At 45.8% G+C, this 23,173-nt stretch overlaps 1 protein-coding gene and 1 long non-coding RNA gene across 3 annotated transcripts in view; one reads left to right on the forward strand and one right to left on the reverse strand.

The window, feature by feature from the left end:
• The window catches only part of LOC142786489 (rho GTPase-activating protein 39-like), a 60,846-nt gene that overhangs the window by 26,450 nt on the left and 11,223 nt on the right, over nt 1-23,173 (forward strand). Inside the window, exons 9-11 of the mRNA XM_075884200.1 lie at nt 1,088-1,332; nt 14,143-14,443; nt 19,837-20,082. Of these exons, the coding sequence (XP_075740315.1) occupies nt 1,088-1,332; nt 14,143-14,443; nt 19,837-20,082 (792 nt within the window). The remainder of the gene's footprint in view (nt 1-1,087; nt 1,333-14,142; nt 14,444-19,836; nt 20,083-23,173) is intronic.
• LOC119181432 (uncharacterized) overlaps nt 14,746-23,173 on the reverse strand; it is a 34,678-nt gene continuing 26,250 nt past the window's right edge. For both annotated transcript variants that reach the window (XR_012889070.1, XR_005111206.2), the window contains exon 2: nt 14,746-15,132. This is a non-coding gene — a long non-coding RNA (uncharacterized LOC119181432). The remainder of the gene's footprint in view (nt 15,133-23,173) is intronic.

Genomic DNA, 23,173 nt, shown 5'->3' on the forward strand with positions numbered 1-23,173 from the left:
TAACTTCTCGTTTATTACGTGTTACGTGCCCTAGGAACAAAGGAAGCATAATGCGCTTGCGCATACAGATAGGGTACTTATTGCGCTTTTGATAGTGTAAGCCAGTTAGCTGAACCACACAATCAATGTAGGATACTAGCAGATCACATTGTGAAAAAAAAAAAGAAAAACATTCTGCATCCCATGTAGCATGGTTTTATGCAGGTGCACCATTTCATGCTTTACATCTACCATAGCTGAATCAACATAATCACATCATTGCGTCAGTTTTACTACGGTGCTCAGGCGCTTACACATAGGTTGCAGGTTCACGCCCAGTCATAGACTTTCCGAAAATTAACTAGAGGGGACTCTGGCGTGGCGCTGCGATCGTTTAGCGATTGTGGGAATGATGGGTAGTACACGAATTTGCCTAGTCTTTGCGCTTGCGAGCTTCGAACACATCTGTGGCTTTGTTTGTTGCAGTGTTTCTGTTTTGTTTTGAATAAAAGTACAAACCGTTTTGAGCTTTGCGATACGATTCAAATTGGTGAACTTAAAAGATTAAGGTGGTGAAGCATAACTGATAAACTATTGCTGATTGTTGTTTCGTGACAAAACAGCTTAGAGCCATGTGAAGCCAACCAGAGCTGAAAGCATGAAGTTTAGACAAATCCATGTACTACCCATAATTTCCTTGCTACCTGAAGTGCCATGCGTTGCAGCTTTCATAGACACCAGCGCCAGAGTTGCCTCTAGTGTATTTATAGGAAACTCTATGCGCCCAGCCACGGCAGTTGAATTTCGATGAATGAAAGCAAAAAGCTTAAGATGCATGCACTGTGCAATGTCAGTGCATGTTACAAAATCCTGGTGGTCAAGACTTTCAGAGCACTTCACTGCAGTGTGCCTCATTATTATTGTTTCAGTTTTATGTTTTATTCTGCATGGTTTATAAAGTAATGTAAGGTTGACTTTCCAACTATGACGGTACCTGCACTGTTCGAGACAAATGCAGCAGCCATCTGAACGGCTGTTGCTTTCAGCACTCGTGCTGACTGCTCACACTTGTGCACTTGTTCATCCTGCCCTCCGTTCAAATGCGTAGGCTTACATGGGTGACCGCAAGTGGAAAGCCACACCCGAGCAGGTGTCTGTGGAGATTGCCACACGCGGGTGGAGCCAGGCACCACTGCGGGACGAGCTGTACATGCAGATCTGCCGGCAGACGACGGACAACCCACGTGCCGAGAGCCTACTGCGTGGCTGGGAGCTCATGGCCGTCTGCCTGGGAATTTTCCCACCATCGGCCACATTTCGGCCCTACCTGGAGAGCTATGTCCAGAGGCATCGGTGGGTGCTTGTTGTCTGTTGTGCCGGAAACTGCCCTTTAGCAAGCGGTGGTGCATTTCGCACCAAATTGCTGCCGCCCCCCTCCGTGCAGGTGTTCCAAAACCAGCTCTTCAATGACAGCTGCCGGCCAAGTGCTTTGACAAAAACTGAGCACAAATAAAATATGTACAAAATTCTACCCTAGGGATGAAGTCATCGATTCTGAAGGGGTCACGCAAGTGGTGTATTATAAATGCATGTCAAAATTATCACGCAGTGTGCCAGTGTTAAATAGATCATAAGACGAAGCGATGGCCAGCCTTAGCTCCTCTTGTTCAATGTCACTTCCTTGTTTACAGTGTGAAACCGGAATGTGAAACTTTTTACTTTCTGCTAGGACAAGCTGATGTGAGGAATGAAAGGGTGTGTTTGACGGTCGAGGAACGAGGTGGCACGCGAGTGCCACGTGAACAGCGATACGCTGGTAGTCGGGATGTGGCACAGAGAATGAATGGTTGTGTGAGCGTGGTTGCTTGTCGTCAAGTGTATCATCGTGCGTAACAAGTGGGGGCTCGTCCGGGATTGACATGGCAACCGGAATGGACAGCGTCAATGTGCAGGAAGAGCTGCTACAGCAGTTGGTTGCGCAAACAAACGGCTCCGCCATACAGCGCGAGCCAATCACGGCTGCCGTCAGACAAAGGCTTATGACAGTGGAGCCCATGTCTGCAAGTGCCATGACAACAGCGGCGGCGGCGACCCAGCCGGCGATTGACTATGCTCCATAGGCCCTCAGGAAGTTCCCCCCCCTCCCCCTCGGTTCGCTGGATTTGGCGACACCCGAAGAATTCGTGGACCGCCTCGAGACCTTCTGCTTGGTGACCGGCATCGCCACCGACAAAAGGCTTACGCATATCGTGCCCACTGCACTGGAGGGGAGCGCAAAGTTGTGGCTGCGTTTCGTCAAATCGTTAGCGTCCTGGGATGACTTCAAGGCAGCGTTCCTTGTGGAATTTTCGTCTATTGATGCAAAGCGGCACCTGAGGCAGGAGCTACACCTCTGCACCCAGCACCCCGAAGAAGATTTTAAAAAATTTATCTACACGATCGTGGAATTTTATGACAGGATCGGCGGCGAAGTGTCAGACGCAGAAAAAGTCAACCGTGTGTTGTGGCAGATGCATCCGCACTCCAGGATTTGGCAGAGGGCAAGCAGTTCACAAATCTTGCGGAGTTGGCAAAGGCCGCTGACGGCCTCATGGAGCGTTATTGGAGACGATTCCAGTAAAAACTGCTGCCACCTCCAACCGATCAAGTTGCAAGGGACCTTGCCTTCCGGCCTGCTGTGAACGCGGCTGGCCTGTCAGGAGCGCAGCTCAGAGTAATGGCGGCGGCTGCGGCGCCGTTGCAGCACCTGTCGGCGGCATCATACTGGCCGTTGCACCCCGCGATGATACAGCCATCCTACCACGGAGACCAGCTGCACAGATCACCCGTTTCTACTACCTGGACATATGTCTCTACGCCACCAAAACCGCAGTGATACCAACTGCTCGATGGCAGTGAAATCAGGTGCCACCGCTGCAGAGGCATAGGTCACGAGGGATACAAAAAGAGCAGAAGATCATTGAATGCTGTGTAAATTACCTTTTGGAGCAACACCCTATAAGACATGGCACCAGCCCTTGGACTAGTGCTCCAGTGCTCGTTGCCAAGAAATCTGTTGGCTACCGACTTGCTGTGGACTATCGGCCATTAAATGCACGCACCCGCATACCTGCCCACCCAATGCCCCGAACAGACTGGCTGCTAGCACAATTGGGCCTTGCAATGTGATTTTTGAGCTTTGACCTTTCCCAGGGTTTCTTTCAGAACCCCGTGTCTGAGGCTGACATAGTTAAAACAGCCTTCATCTGCCACCAGGGCACATTTGAGATCACGAAAATGCCCTTTGTGGTGGCTGGTGGCCCAGCAACTTTTCAAACCGCAATGGACCGGTTGTTGCACGGAATCAATCATAGCTTCGCCATGGCTTTTCTGGATGATGATGTCCTCGTCTACTCTGAAGATCTTGAGTGATGTTTAGCATGTTAGGGAGGTGTTGCGGCGCATTGACATTGCTGGCCTTACAATTAACCCTGATAAAATGCAGGTCTGCCATCAGTCCTTTAAGTTCCTGGGTCACATCATCTCCCCTAGGCAGTGCAAACCATAAGAAGAAAAAGTGCAGGCAGTACTGGATTATCCGCGACCCAGCACAATTAAACAATTGCAGGCTTTCCTGAGACTTCCTGGTTATTATCGGAGCTTCATACCGCATTTCTCACTGACGGCACATCCACTCACTGTCCTTCTGAAGAAAAGCGAGCCATGGTGGTGGGATGAGTGTCAGCAGGAAGCCTTCGCTGCGCTCAAGCAATCCTTGGCTCACAATGCAATTATGAGCCTTCCAGATCTAAATCGACCTTTCGTGGTTGAGACGGATGCAAGCGGCATTGGCATTGCAGCTGTTCTACAGCAGGCTGGCCCCGACGAACTGCAGCCCATTTCCTTCATCAGCAGGGTTCTCACAGAAGCCGAAAGCCACTTCACTGTCCAGGAATGGGAATGCCTTGCAGTGGTGTTGGCTGTGGACAAATTCAGGGCATATCTTGAGTTTACAAACTTTGAGATACACTGCGTCCACTCGTCCCTGTTGTGGATGTTCAGCACCGACCAAGCTTCACTCAGGGTCAAACACTGGGTCCTCCGGTTGCAAGCTTTCAATTGCCGAATCAGGCACAGACGGGGGCTGGCAAATATACCCGCAGATGCCCTGAGTAGAGCGCCCCTTCAATGTGAGGACCGTCCCAGCGGCAGCTTGCACGAGAAGCTGCTTCCTATTGCTGCACAAGAACCTGAAAGGAAAATTACGTTTGAGCAAGTGGAAGTTGCCTTGGAAGATGATACGACTGCCTGACACCGCGCAACTCGTGCAAGAGCAGGCCCGTGACAGCCGTCTTTCAAAACTGAAAACTGTGGTCCAAGGGGTTACGCTTCCAAATTAAGACCCTGACCATCGCCTTCTCCATGATCTGGATGAAACAACAGAACTAGAGCCAAGTGGCCTGCTTGTTCAGCAAAGAGGCAGCAAGAAGATACCATGGCTGCCCTCTCACCTCCGGCACCTGGCATTGAAAATGGCACGATTCGTCTGGCTGGGCATGCGGGCAGACATATCAAGGTATGTGCAGGGCTGTGCTATATATCAGCGCACAAAAGCTCGGCGCAAAAAGCCTGAAGACCTGATGAACAGTCAGTGGGCAACAGCACCCATGGAGAAGCTTAGCGTCGACATTATTGGACCCTTGTCGTCTACACCTCGTGGCCACAAATACTTGCTCGTAGTCATTGACAAGTTCACTAAGTTTCCAGAGCTATTTCCTTTGCGAGCAGCAACCAGTACAAAAATACTAGAGTGTATGGTCAAAGTCTTTTGTCTCCATGGAACACCAGTGGCAATCACCAGCGAGAACGGGAAGCCCTTCGTCAGCACATTATGGCGCAATTTCCTGAAACACTGGGGAGTCAGGGATCGGCATACTGTGTCTTACTGGCCGGCTAGACAGATGGTCTAACATCATAATAGCACGATTAAACAGTGCCTACGAGCATACTGCAATAACCACAAACACTGAGACCGTCATATACCCGAGATCGTCAGCCTTGCCATGCGTACTGCAGAGAGCGTAGTCACCGGATATACTCCGGCATTGCTTTGCTATAGCAGAGAGTTGCGCACTCCGTGGGAACCTGCAGGAGACAAGGGGGGCATAGGCAGCGCACCATGCCCTTGCTGCGGAAATCCAGCAGTGTCTTGGAGAAGCCCTGAAAAACACCAAGAAGCATCAAGCAGCTGCCTGGCAGACCCAGAGGTCAACTTATGACCATCATTGACAGTCAACAACCATCAGAGAAGGTTACCTTGTGCTCTTGGACACTCATACCTTGAGTATTGCAGTCAAAGTTGTTTCGGCCAAGTTGGCACCGCGGCGAGCTGGACCTTATCGTGTGGTCAGGCAGGTTGGTGAAAATGACTTCATCCTGGGTGATCCAGTTACACAGTGTCGTCGAGCCATTTCCCATGCTGATCAGTTGATACTGTACCATGAACCATTGCTTCTCCCTTCCGCCCCGAAGACGCGATGCGAGGGGGGTGGGGAGAAGTTGTGAGGAATGAGAGGAAGTGCCAGAGGGTTGGGTGTGGTTGACGGCCGGGGAACAAGGTGGCACGCGAGTGGGGTTGCGTGTAGATCTCTAAGGTTGTGTGTAGTTTATGGTTGAGGAACGAGGTGGCGCGCGAGTGTCACGGGAACATTGAAGGGGCGCACGGGAAGGAGAGAAGCGATACGCGGGTAGTCGGGATGTGGCACGGAGAATAAATGGTTGTGTGAACGTGGTTGCCTCTCGTCAAGTGTATCCCCGTGTGTGACACCGAGTAGCCTATATGCTGCAGAGATACCTATATGATCACTTTCTTGCACCAAGTGTCGTGCTATTGTGCATGATAGGGTTGCCGATCTGTGCTAATTTGGGTACATAAGATTCACGTGATTTGTAGTGGTTTGAGACGGGAAAAGAGTATTGTTTCTGCTTCCCATAAGTTAGTGGGAGCAAGCTCATATAAGCACAACTCGAACTGCTGGTAAAGTAAGAAACGATAGCCATGAATCGGCGTCGAATGAAGCATGAATGTGAAATGTGGGACCGCAGATATGTTTGAGTATCCACGACAAAGCCAAGTACAGTGCGACCTTGATTGTACATCCTCCTGTTTTGCAACGGGTTGCATTTTATGGTGAATCGGGTTCGTCTCAGCAAAACCCTCATAAAAATAATGTACACTCAAACCTTATTATAACGAAGTTGCATCTTACGAGAAAGTAAGTTTGTTATATCCAAAAATTTATTGTAAAGATTATTCCTTATTATAAGACTATTTTTCATTTACTTTGTTATAACTTTTACTATTACTATTTATTTTTTACTATTTTACTATTATATTTGTGTTTGTTATATTGAGGTCTGAGTGTATTAAAAACCTTGATCATACCAATGTTGCTGTATGGGCACTTCCATTCTATTCCAATTTCATTCTGGAAAATTAAAATGTCACCATTCCATTTATTTCAATTTCTCGGAATGAAAAACTTAGCCCATGGGCCCTCCAGAAATGGCCGGACAGTTTAATTTCATTCCTTTGATTCCTCAATGTAGAAAACGCATCTTGATAGTTCGGTCGAGTGAACGTCCCATAAAGCTGCTGTCATCACTTAGAACTACAAAGACTGGGTGGTGTTGTACCTTGGGTAAATGCTAATTGCACTAAAGTAACAGCAACTTCTAAATTAAACTGGCAGTAGACAGCGTCGGTTTAGTTTCAATTCAAGACTGGCTATATAGAAAAGGTTGTCTGTTAATGTACGAAAACACAACTTCGTGTTATAGTAACTACTGAATACAGAAATTGTCCCGGAAAAAAAAAACTGGCAGTGCTTAATCGGTCTTGAGCGAGATCTAAGATCGTCAGCACTGATTCCTCGATGCTGCCGTCAGTCGCGTCAAACACTTATTAACCACACAGAACATTCTGTGCATGCGGGGAATTCTTCGCTGATCTTCATGTGTCGCTGACTGGCGTGGCACTTTTGCCTAGCTAAGCGCATACAATTTTTTCTTTCGGTATTCGATGCACATTGGCTCAGTTCTGACAGAAGAGTAGCGAGATAACCGTGTCTTCGCACTATTCAAATACATTCGATGCATAAGAAAAGTATTTCACTCCTGTGATACAAATACATTTTGCGAATGTATCTCGATACAGGAACTCATAAGTATATCTCTGAGCTACTACTGCATCGCGATACTGCCCACCCCTGTACTACAAATCATGTGAAGGGTACAAATGACCACCCCGCTAATTCAGTGTAGTCACGAGGGCAGCAGTTTCACTCTGCTATACCCAGTTTTACGACCTCGCGCAAAATAAAAATTTTTTCTTCCAAGGTTTTCGTATCTAACTTTCGTATCTAACTTTTTCTTCCAAGGTTTTCGTATCTAATCACACCACCAAAAACCACGCAGCGACTATAATCACCAGTGCCTGTTGTCAGAATGCATGTTGCTGTGCTGAGGCTTCAGGAGAAAGGTGCAATGGCGCCACCTTGCCGCAGATGAAGATTTTCGTGTGTTTTGTCTCGCCGCCGCTGCTTGCTTTCGCTCTCCGCTCGTCCCACTACCCCTATCTAGTTCACTATACTTTGGGTGGCGGCGCAAGAGCAGGCAGGTGAAGGGGCTTGGGAGGGTATCAGTACCATGCATTAAAATCATCATAGGAACCTGCCGCATGCTACCGTGCCTACGAAGCAACGAGAACCAAGTGGACGTAGTTGCGAAAAGGCAAGCACGCGGGCCATCGAAAACAGACGGATGGATGGATGGATTGATATGGCTATACCCTTTAGATCGGGCGGTGGCTAACGCCACCAAGCCGTAATACTTAGTGAACCTAAAACTAGATTTATTTTTTTTTCCCTTTAAATTTTGAGGTTTAGGCCTCGTACTTTGCAGTGAAGGGTTCAATTTTCACTCGTGCCTTGACTTTAGCCACCAATCAGATGACCTCCTTCTAGTTAATTCTACCCACTTAAAGTCTATTTTGCCCTCCCTGTCCCTAAACCCGAGTGCTTTGAAAAACTCTGCACCATCATCCTGAACTATAGGGTGAAGCCCTTTACAGAACATTATCAAGTGTTCGGCAGTTTCCTCTTCCTCTCCACATGCACTGCATACCATGTCTACCCTTTCGTATTTGGCCCGATATGTCTTGGTTCGCAATACTCCCATCCTGGCCTCAAACAGCAGAGAACTACCCCGAATATTATCATAGATCCTTTCCTTGGCAATTTCCTGCTTAAAAGTTCGATAGATCTCTAGTGCGGACTTCTTAATCATGCCGATTCTCCACACATCGGTCTCAGCTTCCTTCACCTTCTTCTTAACCGATAATTTTTTTTTTGGTTTGGCCCCCTGCTGTTTTCTAAGTATTTACCAGTCAATTCTCTGCTTCGCTTCCTCCATTTTGCATCGACATTCTTCATGCACAAGTAGCTGAATACCTTCCTAGCCCAATGCTCCTCCCCCATTTCTCTCAATCGCTTCTCAAATTTTATCTTGCTGCTAGCTCCCCTGCCCTCAAATGATGTCCATCCCATATCACCTTGTACTCCCTGATTTGGTGTATTCCCGTGAGCTCCTAAGGCAAGCTTATCTATTCCACGTTGCTTAATTTCTAATCTTGCTTGAACTTCTGATCTCATGCACAAGACCGCATTGCCGAACGTCAGACCAGGAACCATGAGCCCTTTCCATATTCCTCTCACAACCTCATACCTATTGTAATTTCACAGTGCCCTGTTTTTCATTACCACTGCATTCCTGTTACCTTTAGTCGTCACGTATATTCCGTGTTCCCTTAGGTACTCGGCCCCATTGCTTATCCATACACCCAGATATTTGTATTTTTCTGTTATCTCTAGCGTGACCTCCTGTATTCTAAGCTCACTACGTTCATTATCATTAAAAATCATGATTGCTGATTTTTTCTTACTGACTCTGAAATCTAACCTATCTCCCTCATTAGCGCAGATGTCCATTGATCTCTGCAAATCTTCCTTGTTGTCGGCCATTAGCACTATATCATCTGCATACATCAGTGCTGGTAGTGCCTGTTCAATGAGTTTTTCTTGTTTGACGAAAGAGAGGTCCAGTCCACTTCCCTCTAATTTGGCCTCTAATCCTTGTAGGTACATCATGAATAACAAGGTTGACAGAGGACACCCCTGCCTAAGCCCCCGTTTTACCTCTGCAGGCTTGGATACCTGTTTTTCCCACTTTATAACTACCTTATTACCTTTATAGATATCCTTTAATTAGTGACTCCATCTTCCACACCTAGTGTGTCCAGTATTCCACACAAGTCCTCTTGAACCACGGTATCGTATGCTTCCTTGATATCCAAAAATGCTAGCCACAGGGGACTGTGTTCCTTTTCTGTTATTTCGATGCACCGCGTCAGTGAGAACAGATTATCTTCCAACCTCCTGTGTTTCCGAAACCCATTCTGCAGTTCCCCCAGCACCCCCTCATCCTCTATCCATGCCTGCAGTCTTTCCTTTATAATCTGCATCGCCAATCTGTCGACCACTGATGTCACTGTTGTAGGACTGTAGTTGTTTATGTCAGCTTTGTCCCCCTTTTCTTTATAGATTATGCTCATCCTGCTAAGTTCCCATCCGTCGGGGACTTCACCATCGATTATTATTTTGCTCACTGGCTCTCTCAAAGCCTGCTTAGACTTCGGACCTAATGTCTTTATCAGCATGATTAGAATGCCATCTGGGCCTGTTGATGTACTACTAGGAACCCTTTTCTCAGCCCTTTCCAACTCTCGTTGTGAAAATGGAGCCATTGCGCCACTTGATTCATCCTTGTCTATTGTGGTGCATAAAGCATTTCTGTGTTGAAATTTTTCTGTAGCCCTTGTTCTTATATATTCAATAGCTTTGTCCTCTTCTTGCCTAGCACCTTGGGCTGTAGTTATAAACATCTGCTCAAGGCTTGTCTCATTTCTTAGGGAGTTTAGATGGTTCCAAAATTTCGCAGCTGCCTTTCTATCTTTTTTATGTACTTCTGCCAGCCACTGAGCTCCTTTTCTTCTAATCTTTTCATTGATCAGAAGGGATGCATCCCTTCTACAGCTTAGAAAGATTTCCCATTTTCTTTCAACATCATCTGTCGGTTCAACCCGCTGCTTAGCATGTCTGTGTTCCCTAGAGGCTTCCTGGCATTTTGCTATGGCTCTCTTAACTTCCTCATCCCACCAACTTTTGGGTTTGTGTCTTCTTTTCCGGGGTGTCTTGTCACGTGCTTTAGCAAGCTCTAGCTCAAACAGTCCAATTAGATTCGTGTATGTCCACACTGTTTTATTATCCTCAGTGATTACTTTCTCAATTTGTTTTAGTGGCTATTTCAATTTGCCTTTCTAAATACAAATTTTCCTGTAGTTGCTCATCTTGTCTCCTTCCCACTTTCACTGCTCTTCCAAGACTCAGCTTCATACGTTTGTGATCACTACCCAGACTTCTGGAGCCTATGTCGATTCCCCTGAGCTATGTCGATTCCCCTGATCTATGTCGATTCCCCTGAGCTTACATACATCGTATGTGACATCAGTGCGTAATCTATCGTCGACTGCAGCCTTCCTACCTCCCATGTTACTTGCCCTTCACACTTCTCGGTACTGTTGCAAATAATTAAATCATGTCTTTCGCACATATCCATGATCATTTTGCCGGTTGGGTCGGTATACCCATCTAGACGCCTTGGGTGGCGGTGCGCCATCGAGTGAGGATTGTTGAACCGGAGAGGTGTACACTGGAAACAATGGCGTACACGTCGGCGGCTGCCGGACAGGTCACAAGCTTAAGAAGCAGGGTCCTAAAATTATGAATTGATGTGAGAGTAATATGTTCGTTTAACCTTGAGGCACAGCTCTGCAGCAGCGCGGTTTTTGTAAATACTTTCACGGTATAGCACTACTGTACTGCAGTGAAACCACCTTCACAGTGACTACATGCAGTTAAATGTACAACTGTTCATTCATTCTGAATATTTCCGAATTTCAAACAATTTAAATCCATTTTGAAGCGAATTCGAATACTATAAGATACATTTGTATATTCTAAAGTGCTTGATTATTCGTACCTGCCTCATTAGTTATCAGGTTTATGGCAACATGATAGAGTTTATTTTGAATAGTTGTGCAAAGACCAGTCGTTGCACTTAGCTTTGATGTCATATGCCATTCAATAAGAACTTTACATGTGCGCTTGTCTGTGTCCATTCGTCCTTCATTTTCGTTTGTGCATACGATTACTGCCCAATCTATGTCACATACTTATTGCATCACTGTTGGTGCCAGTGTTAGTAGAGATTCAGTGATGTATGAACTCAACCAACAGGTGTTTTCTCTTTCCTGTTTTTTAGCTTCATGTCTCATGACTTCTGCTGAAGCATCGCTCTGCACAGTTATGTCTGAAAAACCTCTTGTATGCCATGTGAGAAATTTTAGAACTCGTGATACGATTGCAAAGGCACATTTAGAAGATTTCAAGAAGTGCTTCGATTAAGTTTTTGTGAATAGTGAATTTCAGGTTCAAAAAATTTGAAACAAATAGTGATTTTGGTTGAATGGTGTTGAATCGAATTCGAACAGTATATATGACATATAAAGAAAAATGGGCATATTTATCATAGCCTAAGTAACCTGCACAATATTTTTTTTATTTGAAATAGGGCTTCTATGCTAATGGCATTTCTTTTTTCATTCAAAGGAAACAACTTAGAGTAGTAGCAGAATTTGACTTTCAGCAGGATGCGAGTCATAACCCTTGAAATATGTAACATTTTAACATTTATCGTACTTAGAGCATATAAGCCGTCTTAACAAGCTTTTAAGTGTACAAAATGAATTGATTTGAGGGGAATATTTTCATTTACAAAGAGGGTTCAGCTTAAATTGAGGACAACGCAGTGAGCAATGGAAAGTAAAATGATAGGTGTAACCTTAAGAGACAAGAAGAGAGCAGAGTGGATTAGGGAATAAACCGGAGTTAAGGATATCATAGTTGAAATCAAGAAGAGGAAATGGACATGGGCCGGGCATGTAGCACATAGACAGGATAACCGCTGGTCATTAAGGGTAAATAACTGGATTCCTAGAAAAGGCAAGCAGGTTAGGGGGAGGCAGAAGGTTAGGTGAGCAGATGAGATTAAGAAGTTTGCAGGTGTAAATTGGCAGCAGCAAGCACAGGACCGAGTTTACTGGCGGAACATGGGAGAGGCCTTTGTCCTGCAGTGGATGTAGTCCGGCTGATGATGATGATTATCATTATTTTATTTTCATTTAAAGGGTTTATCCGACTTTCAAATAGGCTTGGAATGGATTCACTAAAGAAGCTTATTGCCTCATCAATTCAACGCCACAAGAATTTTTAGAATCCGTCAAGTACATGCGGAGTTTCAAAGATTTCTTTCACGCTGCTTCTTGTCCCTACGAAAGCTCTGGAAGCTAAGCAGGGAGAAATGCACGGGGAAAGAAAATACCATATTTACTCGCGTAATGAATGCACTTTTGTTTTCTTGAAATATCAGAGCAAAGTTGGGGGGTGCGTTTATTATGCAGGGTAAATTTTATAAAAACTTTTTCAGAAGGAGCGAAAAATGCGGTAATGCAAAAAAAAAAGTTGGGTTGCTTAGCTTTTGGCAATTGACATATGCGTACACTGTTTGGAAACAGCTTCTTTGTTGCACTTTACTCATCTTCGCTGGTTCATGGCGCAATCTTCTGTAAGCTGTCCCCAGGCCGTCCGCGCATGCCATAAAAGCGTTTTGCGGATATCATTTCTCGCAATCGTTTAACCGCAACATCTGCTGTGATCTCAAGGGGCGCTTGAAAGTGCGCGCTACCATGCTACGGCACTCTTTGCCAACTTCACGGCAACCTCGCATGACAACTGTGACAGCGGCGTTAACATTGAAGCAAGCAACCATCATTGCAGCAAGCTACCCCCAAGCATCAAAACAAATCGTCGATAACAAGATTAACGACAAAATACGGCCGCCTTGGTTCTACATGAGAAGGTCCTCTACGCGCGGATGACAAGCGATGCGAGAATGGGAGGTTCTATTAAGCTGCGGAAATCATCACGATCTTTTCTGGATGCCAAGCTTTTTTTTTTTTCTGGTTTTCCAGAAATCTGCGACGCAATAGTGGCGAATGACCCTTCGCAACAGCAAATTCTGCCCTCGTCTCTCAAAAATCGTGTGCGCATGGTTGGGCTTTTTCATATTCGCAGGAAGCGATCATCGGTTTGGCGCGGGCAGCTTCGTGACCTTCACTCGCTGCGTGCTTATCATCTGCAATGTCTACACTCGCACTGTTCTTGAACCTCGCTGTGGCACACAGATAAGGTGTGGGACGTTTCGCGCACAGGTTAAAAGAAAAACAATACAGGACAGTACGCGGCAACGCGCGAAGGTGGGGGGAGCCACGGGGGTTCGGCGAAACGATAAAGAGCGGAAGAAATTCAATGTGTGAGAAGGCGCCAAGTGTCGGTTACCGGGACTGCAGCGGATGAATGTAGGGGGTGCATTTATTACGCGGGGAAAAAAGAAAATACCCAATTTTGATGACTGAAGTTGGGGGTACATTAATTATGTGAGTGCATTCGTTACCAGAGTAAATACGGTAGGTACATAATGCGTGCTTTCTAAGCCTGTGGAGTCATTTGCCGAGAGAAGAGAGCAATTTTCGGCTGACTTTGAGAATTTATTGTGAATCGCAAACCACGTGCTGCGCTATAATATTTAGCTTCCGCGTCCTCTGTAGTCTTAACTACAGATCGGCAGAGTTTTCTGATTATGCTCAAGAAGTGTTGCAGGCCCCCTTTAAACTTGTAGGGGGGCAGAGCGGATTTCTTCTTAATAAGTGTTTTCATGGTTCAGCACCCCTACACTGCAGTGAAACCTTCTTCACAGGTGGTACATTCAGATAATTATGCATCTATTCGTTTCTTGCAAATACTTTGAAATTTTCAATAATTTAAATTTGAATCAAATATTCGAATTTGAATACCCTACTATTTGTTCGAGTATTTGAAGCATTCAAATATTCGCTCAAGTCTAGTTTTGACACGTATGTGTGTAACGCAATTGTCATCTCTTGTACAGAGACGACATGGCAGTCGGTGACTATGCCGGTGCCTGCGCGCAACGCCTCGAGCGCGGTGCCCAGTGCGGACCGAAACGGGGCCTGCGGCGGCCGACGGCCGAGGAGGTGGCCCAGTCGAGGGCGCATCTCTTTCGGCCATCCATGTTTGGCAGCCGGCTGGAGGAAGTGATGGCGCTGCAGTGCGAACGTTTCCCCGACCGATGTTTGCCCTGGGTGCAGACGACGCTGTCAGAAGCAGTGCTGCGGCTCCACGGCGCCCAGACGGAGGGCATCTTTCGCGTGCCGGGCGACATCGACGAGGTGCGTGCCTCCGCCTTCAAGTAACTTGATGGTCATGTTGTTGATCATCGCATCCACACTGAATATCATTTTCCATTCCTAATACAGCTAAACTCCATTCATTATAAAAGACCTGCTCAGAGGAGCAATTTTTGCCTTTTATGTGAGGTGCCTCTCATAAGTGGTGTACCATGTATGCGTTTCCTTATCAAACCTTATTTCAATGTAGACTCACTGGTAGCTCCTATGCGTATTTGTCTATTATATCAGTATCCCTTATAAAGGCTCTAGACCTAATATATGGGCAAGCATAGACAAGCCTGTCAAGTGGCAAACAAGGTTTATTGTTTTTCGAAAGTAAACATTGCAGTAGCGATTCTTCAGTGCTAGCCAAGCGATTTCGGCTTATAGAGTGCTGAACAAATGTTCTTCGCGAAGAGTTCAGTACTGCAATGCACTCAGCTGTGCTTGACGTGATTACAGGTAGCAGTGTCTGTTCCACGGTTATCTCATCTTCTTTATCATGCGCATTGCTAGAAAAGTCTTGTTGCACCTCACGAGTCGTGCTTTCTTCCCTAACTTCGCAACATCAATTATGTCAGCTGCATTCATGGTCTTACCCTGAGTGGCATCAGTGTCACTCAACTGTAATTCAGCAATCCTCTAGCACGAATTCTTAGTTCAGTCATCAGTTCCAAGCCTCAGTCTTACTGCAAAAAAAAAAAAAAAAATCTTTTAATACATGCGGTAAGCATCCTCCAAGCCACCACTTGCTCTACCATACCACCACATTCACTCAAAATTTTTGCAGTACAGTGTAACCTCGTTACAACAGACCTCCATAGTGAAGAGGATTTTGGTCTGTTGTAAAAGGAGTGTGTAAAATCAAAGTACTGTTACAACAGACTTCTACGTAAACACTGAATGGGTCTGTTATAACAAGAGAGAATTGCAAGTCATAAACAAATTTATTCTCAATGGGGACATAAAAATGTAATTTTTTTTTGAAGATCACATTTTTGGTTTCTTTAACCCTTTATCCGATTCCAAAATATCTTGCCTATAAACTACGTAGAAGTGCTGTAAGCAATTTTTGCACCTGCTGAGGTGGCGAGTTTCTAGCTTCTTGCAACATTATTTCTGGCACAAAACCAATTTATAACATCCCTGTGAGATGAATGTGAGCGCAAACTGATGCTAAAATTGCGCTTTTTTCGCGCCGAACTGTTGCCGTTACATACGAGCTATCGTGTTCATCTTGTCTCGTTTGGAAGGGTCGTTTTTCACCTTCAATTTCCCGCCACCACTGGCTCGCCTTGCTCATTAGTTTTTTAGCAAAAACGTGTCATCGAGAAGCACTAGCGCACAACTCAATTGGCTGCTTGGGGCACGTAACAAAACCTAGGCATCTGATTGGCCAAGGGGCGCTTTCGGCGTCTGCTTCACCATCGGAACGCGCACGGATATGCGCTATTTTGTCATAGTGCTACTGGCTGCCTGCGGCAGTAAAGAAGTTCCGCGCTATAGTAAATTCTGAAGCGGGTGTGGGGGTCGTTCGTTCGTTGTGAACTTCAGAAAGAGCCCCGCTATGGCTCGGGACAACGAGGATAATGAACTCAACGCGGTCAACGGCAGTCGCTGAGTCACCGATGTAGGCCTAACTCACGTACGAGCCCGTTGGTTGCCGACAATGTTACTGAGAACGGCTGTGTTTTGCAGTCTGATCAGTTAGAGGATGGCAAGTAAAAAGCAGAAGTGAAGCTAGAAGAGATATCAATCTTTGTAGTGACGGAACTGAAGCGCAGTCTTATCGCTAAACGCGCCGATGCCGTGGTTCCCCCGCCCGACGAAAGGACCTTGAACTGCGCGACGAGTCGTCAGAGTGGAGTACGCCGCGCGTGGACGAACAATAGAAAGTCAATCCGTTCGCAGTGAAAATGCTCGCCGCCCCTGCCATAGAGGCTACTGACAACTGGTAGACTGCTTTTAACCACGTGTTCGCAACGTTGTTGCGATCTCCACTCGAAAATGCGGCAGTCTTACGTGAAAAGGAAACTGGCACCTCGGCACTCGCGTAGCCTCGAAATCGATGGGCGAGGAAGCAACTTTGGTTCGCGACATTTACAGGTAACTCATTCTGGACAAGCCGGAAAACATCGCTGTCAGTACAGTCACCAAACTGATAAGCGGCCTCGCGGCAGACGAGCACATGGCGACAACTTGCTACAGGACTAGAAGAAACTACACGCTCGTGCAAACAATCAGTCCTATTACATTCCTGGTGCTTATTAACTAACTAAAGGTATGTGTGCCATGATATTTTTCATCTCGGAACGGCAAAATAAAGTTTTAATAGCATTATTTTTGAAGCACAGATTTTGATTGCTTTCTTTCGCTTGTTCGGCAAAAGTGGACCTAGAACAGCTAGAGCTGTAATTGTTTTTGTACAATGTAGCTAAATGTGCACAAAAACAATGCTGGAAGCCTATTTTTAATGGGCAGCTACATTTTTTTTATTTTAATATAAAAATTTCTGTATTTAATTACATGCAATAAACTGTGCTGTAATTCGAGAAGTACTCGTTCAATTTTCGATCAGCTTGCAGTGGTGCACTCCTTAGGCTTTCTAGCATTCATTTATATGTCAATGGCCATGTAATTCTAAGTACATACATTTTTACAGTTAAAAATGATAGAATTATACGTTTTCTTCATTTTCTCAAAATGGCAATTTTGCACACCCTGCATGAAAATTACTGCAATATATCGGAAACTATTACAGACAGCAGAATATTTTTTTTTTTTTTTTTTTTGCAGCATGAAGCTATATGTTTGGAGCACACAACATAGGAAGCAGATTTTGATTTATCTTGATGCAAGTTTTTGAACTAGTCTTTTGTGTGACCACACAATGGCCACATTCAGAGCTGTGAAGTTTAGTGTACTGTAAAGTAAGAAATGATGCCCCAATCAAAAAAGTGCTTCCTATGTTGTATGTCTTATGCTTTCTACTGTCAATCCCTATGTCATTTATAAATTTTTCACGGGTGGTTATTTTTCCATTGTGGTAAGAACAATAGAAATGGTTATCTTGATTATTTAATTAACTAATGAAGCTATAGAAAAGATCACTACATTTTTAGAATCAGGAGAACACACTAAGTAAGCATGCCAACTTTTGTCACATTTGGTTCATAAAATTAATGAGAGAGCTCTAAGACCCATGTCCCCCCTGAAAGTTCAGTCATCAGATCACGTAGCACGCCGCACTTGGCGCGAACATAGCAGACACATGTCTCGGACCCACTGAAATTGCGACTAATTGGACCCGCTGCTTATCAGCACTTCATACTTTGTGATAAAGACCACCATGGGACAGCTCTTTATACTCACGATCGACCTTAACGTAATTTGAAACATCGGGCACCATGGCTAGACCATCGCCCTCGTGGACATGCGGACGCGAAGAAGCAGTAATGTGCTCCGTCGAAAGTGACGAATTACATCACCCACAAGCTCTTCAGAACCAGGATGGCCATTCTGCCATTCTACACATCAGCAGTGGACCACCTAACCAAGCTCTGCATGCAGCGACCGCCCAAAGCAGCGGTGGCAGTGACGAGCAATTTCCCGTGTCAGCGCCCCAAAGCACAAGACCAAGCACACTGCACGCTGATTTTTTTGTCACCTTGGATAGATATAACTGGCCGTTAACAAACCAGAGATCAACGGCCTTCATTCTTAAGTTGGTATGTCAATATTTCCACCGCAGGCCGTTTCTGTCCCGATAGTATGCCATGTCTACTATGTCCATGGTAGAAAAGCCCGCTGTAAAGAAGTCCTGACCACCTTGCTGGCCTCACAATTGAGTCAATTATGTCTAAATGTCCGTTGCACCAGAATCCGTAGTAAATGAAGCTCAATCAATGAAACGAATAAGGAGGTTGGCATAAAAATGCCAATTGCTACGTAATATCCGAATGTCTGTTGTAAGCAGACTTGTTATACAGTCAACTCTCGATAATTCGAACTTGAAGGGGCCCAAAAATTTGTTTGTATTAAAAGAAGTTCGAATTAATGAAAGCTAAATTAACGGAGGGCTCAGCATGCAGTGACGCATGGGCATTGAGCTAATACACGGGAAAAAGTTTAAGAAGACTTAAATTTATTCACGAATCACAGGACATTCGTCATTAATTGAAGTAATCGATGACGCATGTCTGCACACGTTTACCTTGCAGCAAATCAATCAATTTCGCACGCAGTTTGCAAATCATTTCTACTTTGGTTTCAGCATTCTCTTGGCAAAAGAAGTTGCACGCAGCAATGTCCAGCGCTGACACACTCTTAAAACAACGACGATTGTGTCTCCAGTGCTACCCTCTGTGCTGCAGCCGCAGTGTGGCCAGCACGTGACGAGAAAGGAAGAGCATCTCCATGCAGAGAGAAAGAGAGAACCAACACTCCGCGGCAGTGGTTTTTTTTTTTTTTTTTTTCCCTCTTTTCGCGCACGATGTTGAAAGAAGGGTTTTTACGTAACAGGGATGGAAAAGGGAAAAGCGTGGCACAGGCACGTCGCAGATCGACACTTGAAAGAGAACAAACATTGTGCCGCAGTCTTTTCTTTGTTTCTCTTCTTTTCTTTATTCGCACACAGCGTTGAGGTGTCGGAGGTGCTGCCGCTACGTGGTGCTGAGAGCATTTTCGGAGCGCAGTATGTTCAAATTAACTATCGCAAGTGTTTGTGCATTCAAATTACTGGGGCGTTTTCGCCTATTGGAATACACATAGCTTTGGTGGGACAACAGCCTCAGGTCGAATTGACCGGAGGTTGGAATTAAGTGTGTTTGAATTAATTAAATTCGACTGTAACAAGGTTATACTATACTACATGCCATGCATTGCACTGAAACTGCAGCAGGTGCACCGCTCTTTGCACATTTTGCCTGTAATCCTCCCCTTCCACATTTTTCTCAGTGCTCACCACACCATCTCTATTGAGAATTAAGCCTGTTGCCTTGCACTGCAGGAGGATATTCAAGGAGTCTTGTGATAGTTCGTTTTGCACAGTTGCATTGTAAGCAGTATATAGCAGACTTTCAGTAAATGAAAATCTCTTAAATGGAATTTCTGCCCAAATGGAATGGCTACTTGTGGTATGATTGGTTTCGTACTTGTATTTTGCACCACGGTTCATCTTTAGGTAAATGGAACACCCTTTAAATTAGACATTCTTCTCTGGTCCCTTCAGCTTCTGTTCAATGAGAGTACTCTATAACACTGTATGTCATTTGAAAGTGAACAGAAGTCCACCGAACAAACCCACATTATGTATGAACCTGCACTCAGTTACTGCATTACAGCAGTGGTGCTGCGAAGCAGTGGACACATGGACCGTATCACCCTGCGTGCAGGTCAATGCACTGAAGGTGCGACTAGACGAGTGGCAAACGGTAGACTGCACCAGCGGCAGCGACCCACACGTGCCGGCGTCGCTGCTAAAGCTGTGGTACCGAGAACTGCACGACCCTCTCATACCCGCAGCCCTGTACCAGGAGTGCGTCGACTGCTGTGGCGAGCCTCAGGCGGTGCTGGCACTCGTCCGGCGCATGCCGGAGCTCAACCAGCGGGTTCTCGCCTATCTCATCCGGTTCCTGCAGGTACATGTTGTGCATGCTTTGCAGAGTTATTTTGCACTCGGAGATTAATAGACGCTGTAGTGATTGAACCATTTTGCAACCGAAAGAAAAATGTGCCAAAAGCACTAAAAATGTTTTTCTGCTTGATTCGTAGAGCTTTTTGTGTGAATAAATTAGTACCATTCTTTCAAATCAGTGGCTATCCTTCATTTCACTGATTGCGTAGAAAAAGCTAACTTAAAGGTGGCTTCATTGCACAGCAATACAGTGTAACCCATTTATAATGAACCCACTTACAGTAACATAGCGGTTTTAATGAAGCGATATTAATTTCCCTTTCTAATTTCTGCACTTTCAATGCCTTTTAAGTTAAGTTTTAACGTAGTATATAAACCCACCTCAGTGGATATAGCGAACCACTGATTCTTTGCTTCCGGCAGCTTCCCCCAAGATTATTTGCCCTTTCGCTTGAATCTTTGCAAAGGCTTGCTTCACCGCATCGCGCAGTCACCAAAACAAGCGAACGCTTCTTGTTGCCAGGCAGGCTGACCGCCGGATAAAAGGTTGCTGGTGTCTTATCTCGTCCACTGCGAGCTACATTCCCTGGCTTGCTTTGCAAGAACACTGCCCCACGCTTCCGGCCTTTGGGCCACCCATGGGGCCACGTAAGCCCAGTCGTGCTTGTGGTGCCGCATCGTGGGGAAAAAGTGAAGTAGGTGCACTCATAAATTGCTTTCTTCCACGGTATGGCGCCACCAGCGATGCCTGTCTAAGCCTTTCATGCTTGTTCGCATGATTCACGAATGTAAACAAAGCAGCACAGCTTGGACAGCAGAAGTACTTGTACGCTTGTTCAGCTCTGTTCACTAGTGAAAAGCGAGTCATCGCAGCACACTGGACTTTCCCTCGGTAACAGCTTAACCTGCCCTGGGCACCGACGAACTCATCGACAATGTCGAGTGCGGCGATACCCGAAACGTAAACCTCATCCACGGCCAAACAAAAGGTGCTCTCTCTCTCAATGTTAAAGGCGCCATTTTGGATGAAGTTCGCCAGAAAGTCGAGAAGACGGACATTGTACGGAATTATGGCTAAGCCCAGTTCATTTTGGCGACCATCATAAAGAATGCCAGCAAAATTGATGCTGTTTCGGAAGACGACGTTGGCAGCGGTGAGCAGAAGCGGATTGCGCTGCCAGTTATGGCGATGCTGAAGTGGCGCTCTACAAATGGCTTGTAAATGCTTGCACAAAGATCGTTCCTCTCAGTGGGCCAATCTTGCTCGCGCAGGCCAAAAGACTGGGGTTTGTTCTAGGCCACTAGAACTTTAATCTAGGCAACAGATGGTTGTAGCGGTTCAAAGACTGCCATGACATCAGCTACGAAAACGTTGTCGATGAAGCCGCAACCATTGAAGAGGACGTTCTTCAGTGTTGGATGGAGAAGCACAGGTGCTGCATTCTTGACACATATGCTGAGAGGGATATCTACAATGCTGATGAAACTGGGCTGTTTTTTCAGCTACTGCCAGCAAAAACTCTCGCAGCAAATACTGATGAATGCATGAGAGGAAGAAACAGCGAAAATCGTATCACGGCGTTAGTGTGCACGAATATGGATGGCACAGACAAGCGGCCCCTATGGGTCATCGGCAAGCATAAGAAACCGTGGGGCTTTACCAACGTGCCGTCAGTGCCAGTAGCGTAGACACACAAGACCAAGGCATGCATGAAGGGGGACATCTTCCGTAAATAGCTCACCGATTTTGACCAGGAAATGAGTGCAAAAAAGCGGAAAGTGCTGCTTCTGCTTGACAACTGCAGTTCACATCATGTCAACGCACATGTGAGCGGCGCTGTCAAGATCCTTTTCCTGCCTCCCATCGCAACCGCCAAGATGCAGCCGACTGACCAGCGAGTGATCGCAAACTTCAACGTTCACTATCACCGCTGTGTCATCAAGCGTCTTCTCAACGAGATCCAAACTCGGCTGACTTTAAGATGCTGCTGGTGAAGGCAATATTTTTCGCAAATGAAGCCAGCAGGGACGTGAAGGCTCAGACGATCCCTCATTGCTTCCAAAAAGCGGGTCTCTCGCGGGGAAGCAGCGGTGCCGAAAAAGCAGCAGCAGCAGCTGGTGCCGTGGCTGTGACGAGCTTGGGGCAGCTTTGAGAGGCCACTGGCAATGCAAGCCTTGACACAAGCGGGTTGTATTATAGGGACTTCGCTCTAGTGGGTGAAGACGTCGTCACAACTGAGGAACTCACCACCGACGAACTCGCCACTAACATCTCGGAAAAGAAAACAATCGCCGATAGCAGTTCTTCGAGCCCCGAAGGCGACGACATTGCTGCACCTCAGCCAGTGACCTTTGACGTAGCTCTCACAGCTATCGACGCACGGCGTATGTATTTGAGTTCTGAACCGGACGATTGCACTCTGATGGACAGTGTTGAGGCCAGCGTTCTAAAATCCGCGCAAACGAATTGCGTGCTGGGGAGCCTTGACAACTTTTTCCAGGGGGTATAAATAACATTTCCTTCTTGACCTACTTGATGTCTCAGGCTTTTTTTTTTTTTTTTAGAGTTCGAATATAGCGAAAAAGTGGTTATAGCGAAGTGATGTCCGATTTCTGCCAACTTCGTTAAACAGGGCTACACCGTACAATAAAAAATGCCTATAAGATAAAAGCCGGGACACAAGTGTCACAACGGGGACAGGTGCGGCCATCTAGCACCAAGAAACACAAGTATAGTCTTTACTGGTTGCGTGTTTCAATATATTCTGTAAAATGAAAAATAGTAATAAACTTCAAACAAATTTTTGTTGATGGCAAGTGCAGTCACCATCGATCATTTTATTAAAAAATCTGATGATGACTATACTTGTCGACGGTCGTGAAAGGGTTAATGTGTCGTCTATGCACGAAGCCAGCTGGCCAAACCTCAATGATTTCTGCTGTCTAATGGAAGGCATTACAATATTGAAGAAGTTTAGCTGGCCAAGCCCAGGTATTGAGCCCCGCCAGGATATAAGCCTATGCCGTTGTATGTGGGGATAAAGTTGTATACAGCACGACCATTAAGTGCGGAATATCACTCTCAAATGGCAGAC

The sequence above is a fragment of the Rhipicephalus microplus genome, unplaced genomic scaffold, assembly GCF_043290135.1.
Source record: "Rhipicephalus microplus isolate Deutch F79 unplaced genomic scaffold, USDA_Rmic scaffold_24, whole genome shotgun sequence".
NCBI lineage: Eukaryota > Metazoa > Arthropoda > Arachnida > Ixodida > Ixodidae > Rhipicephalus > Rhipicephalus microplus.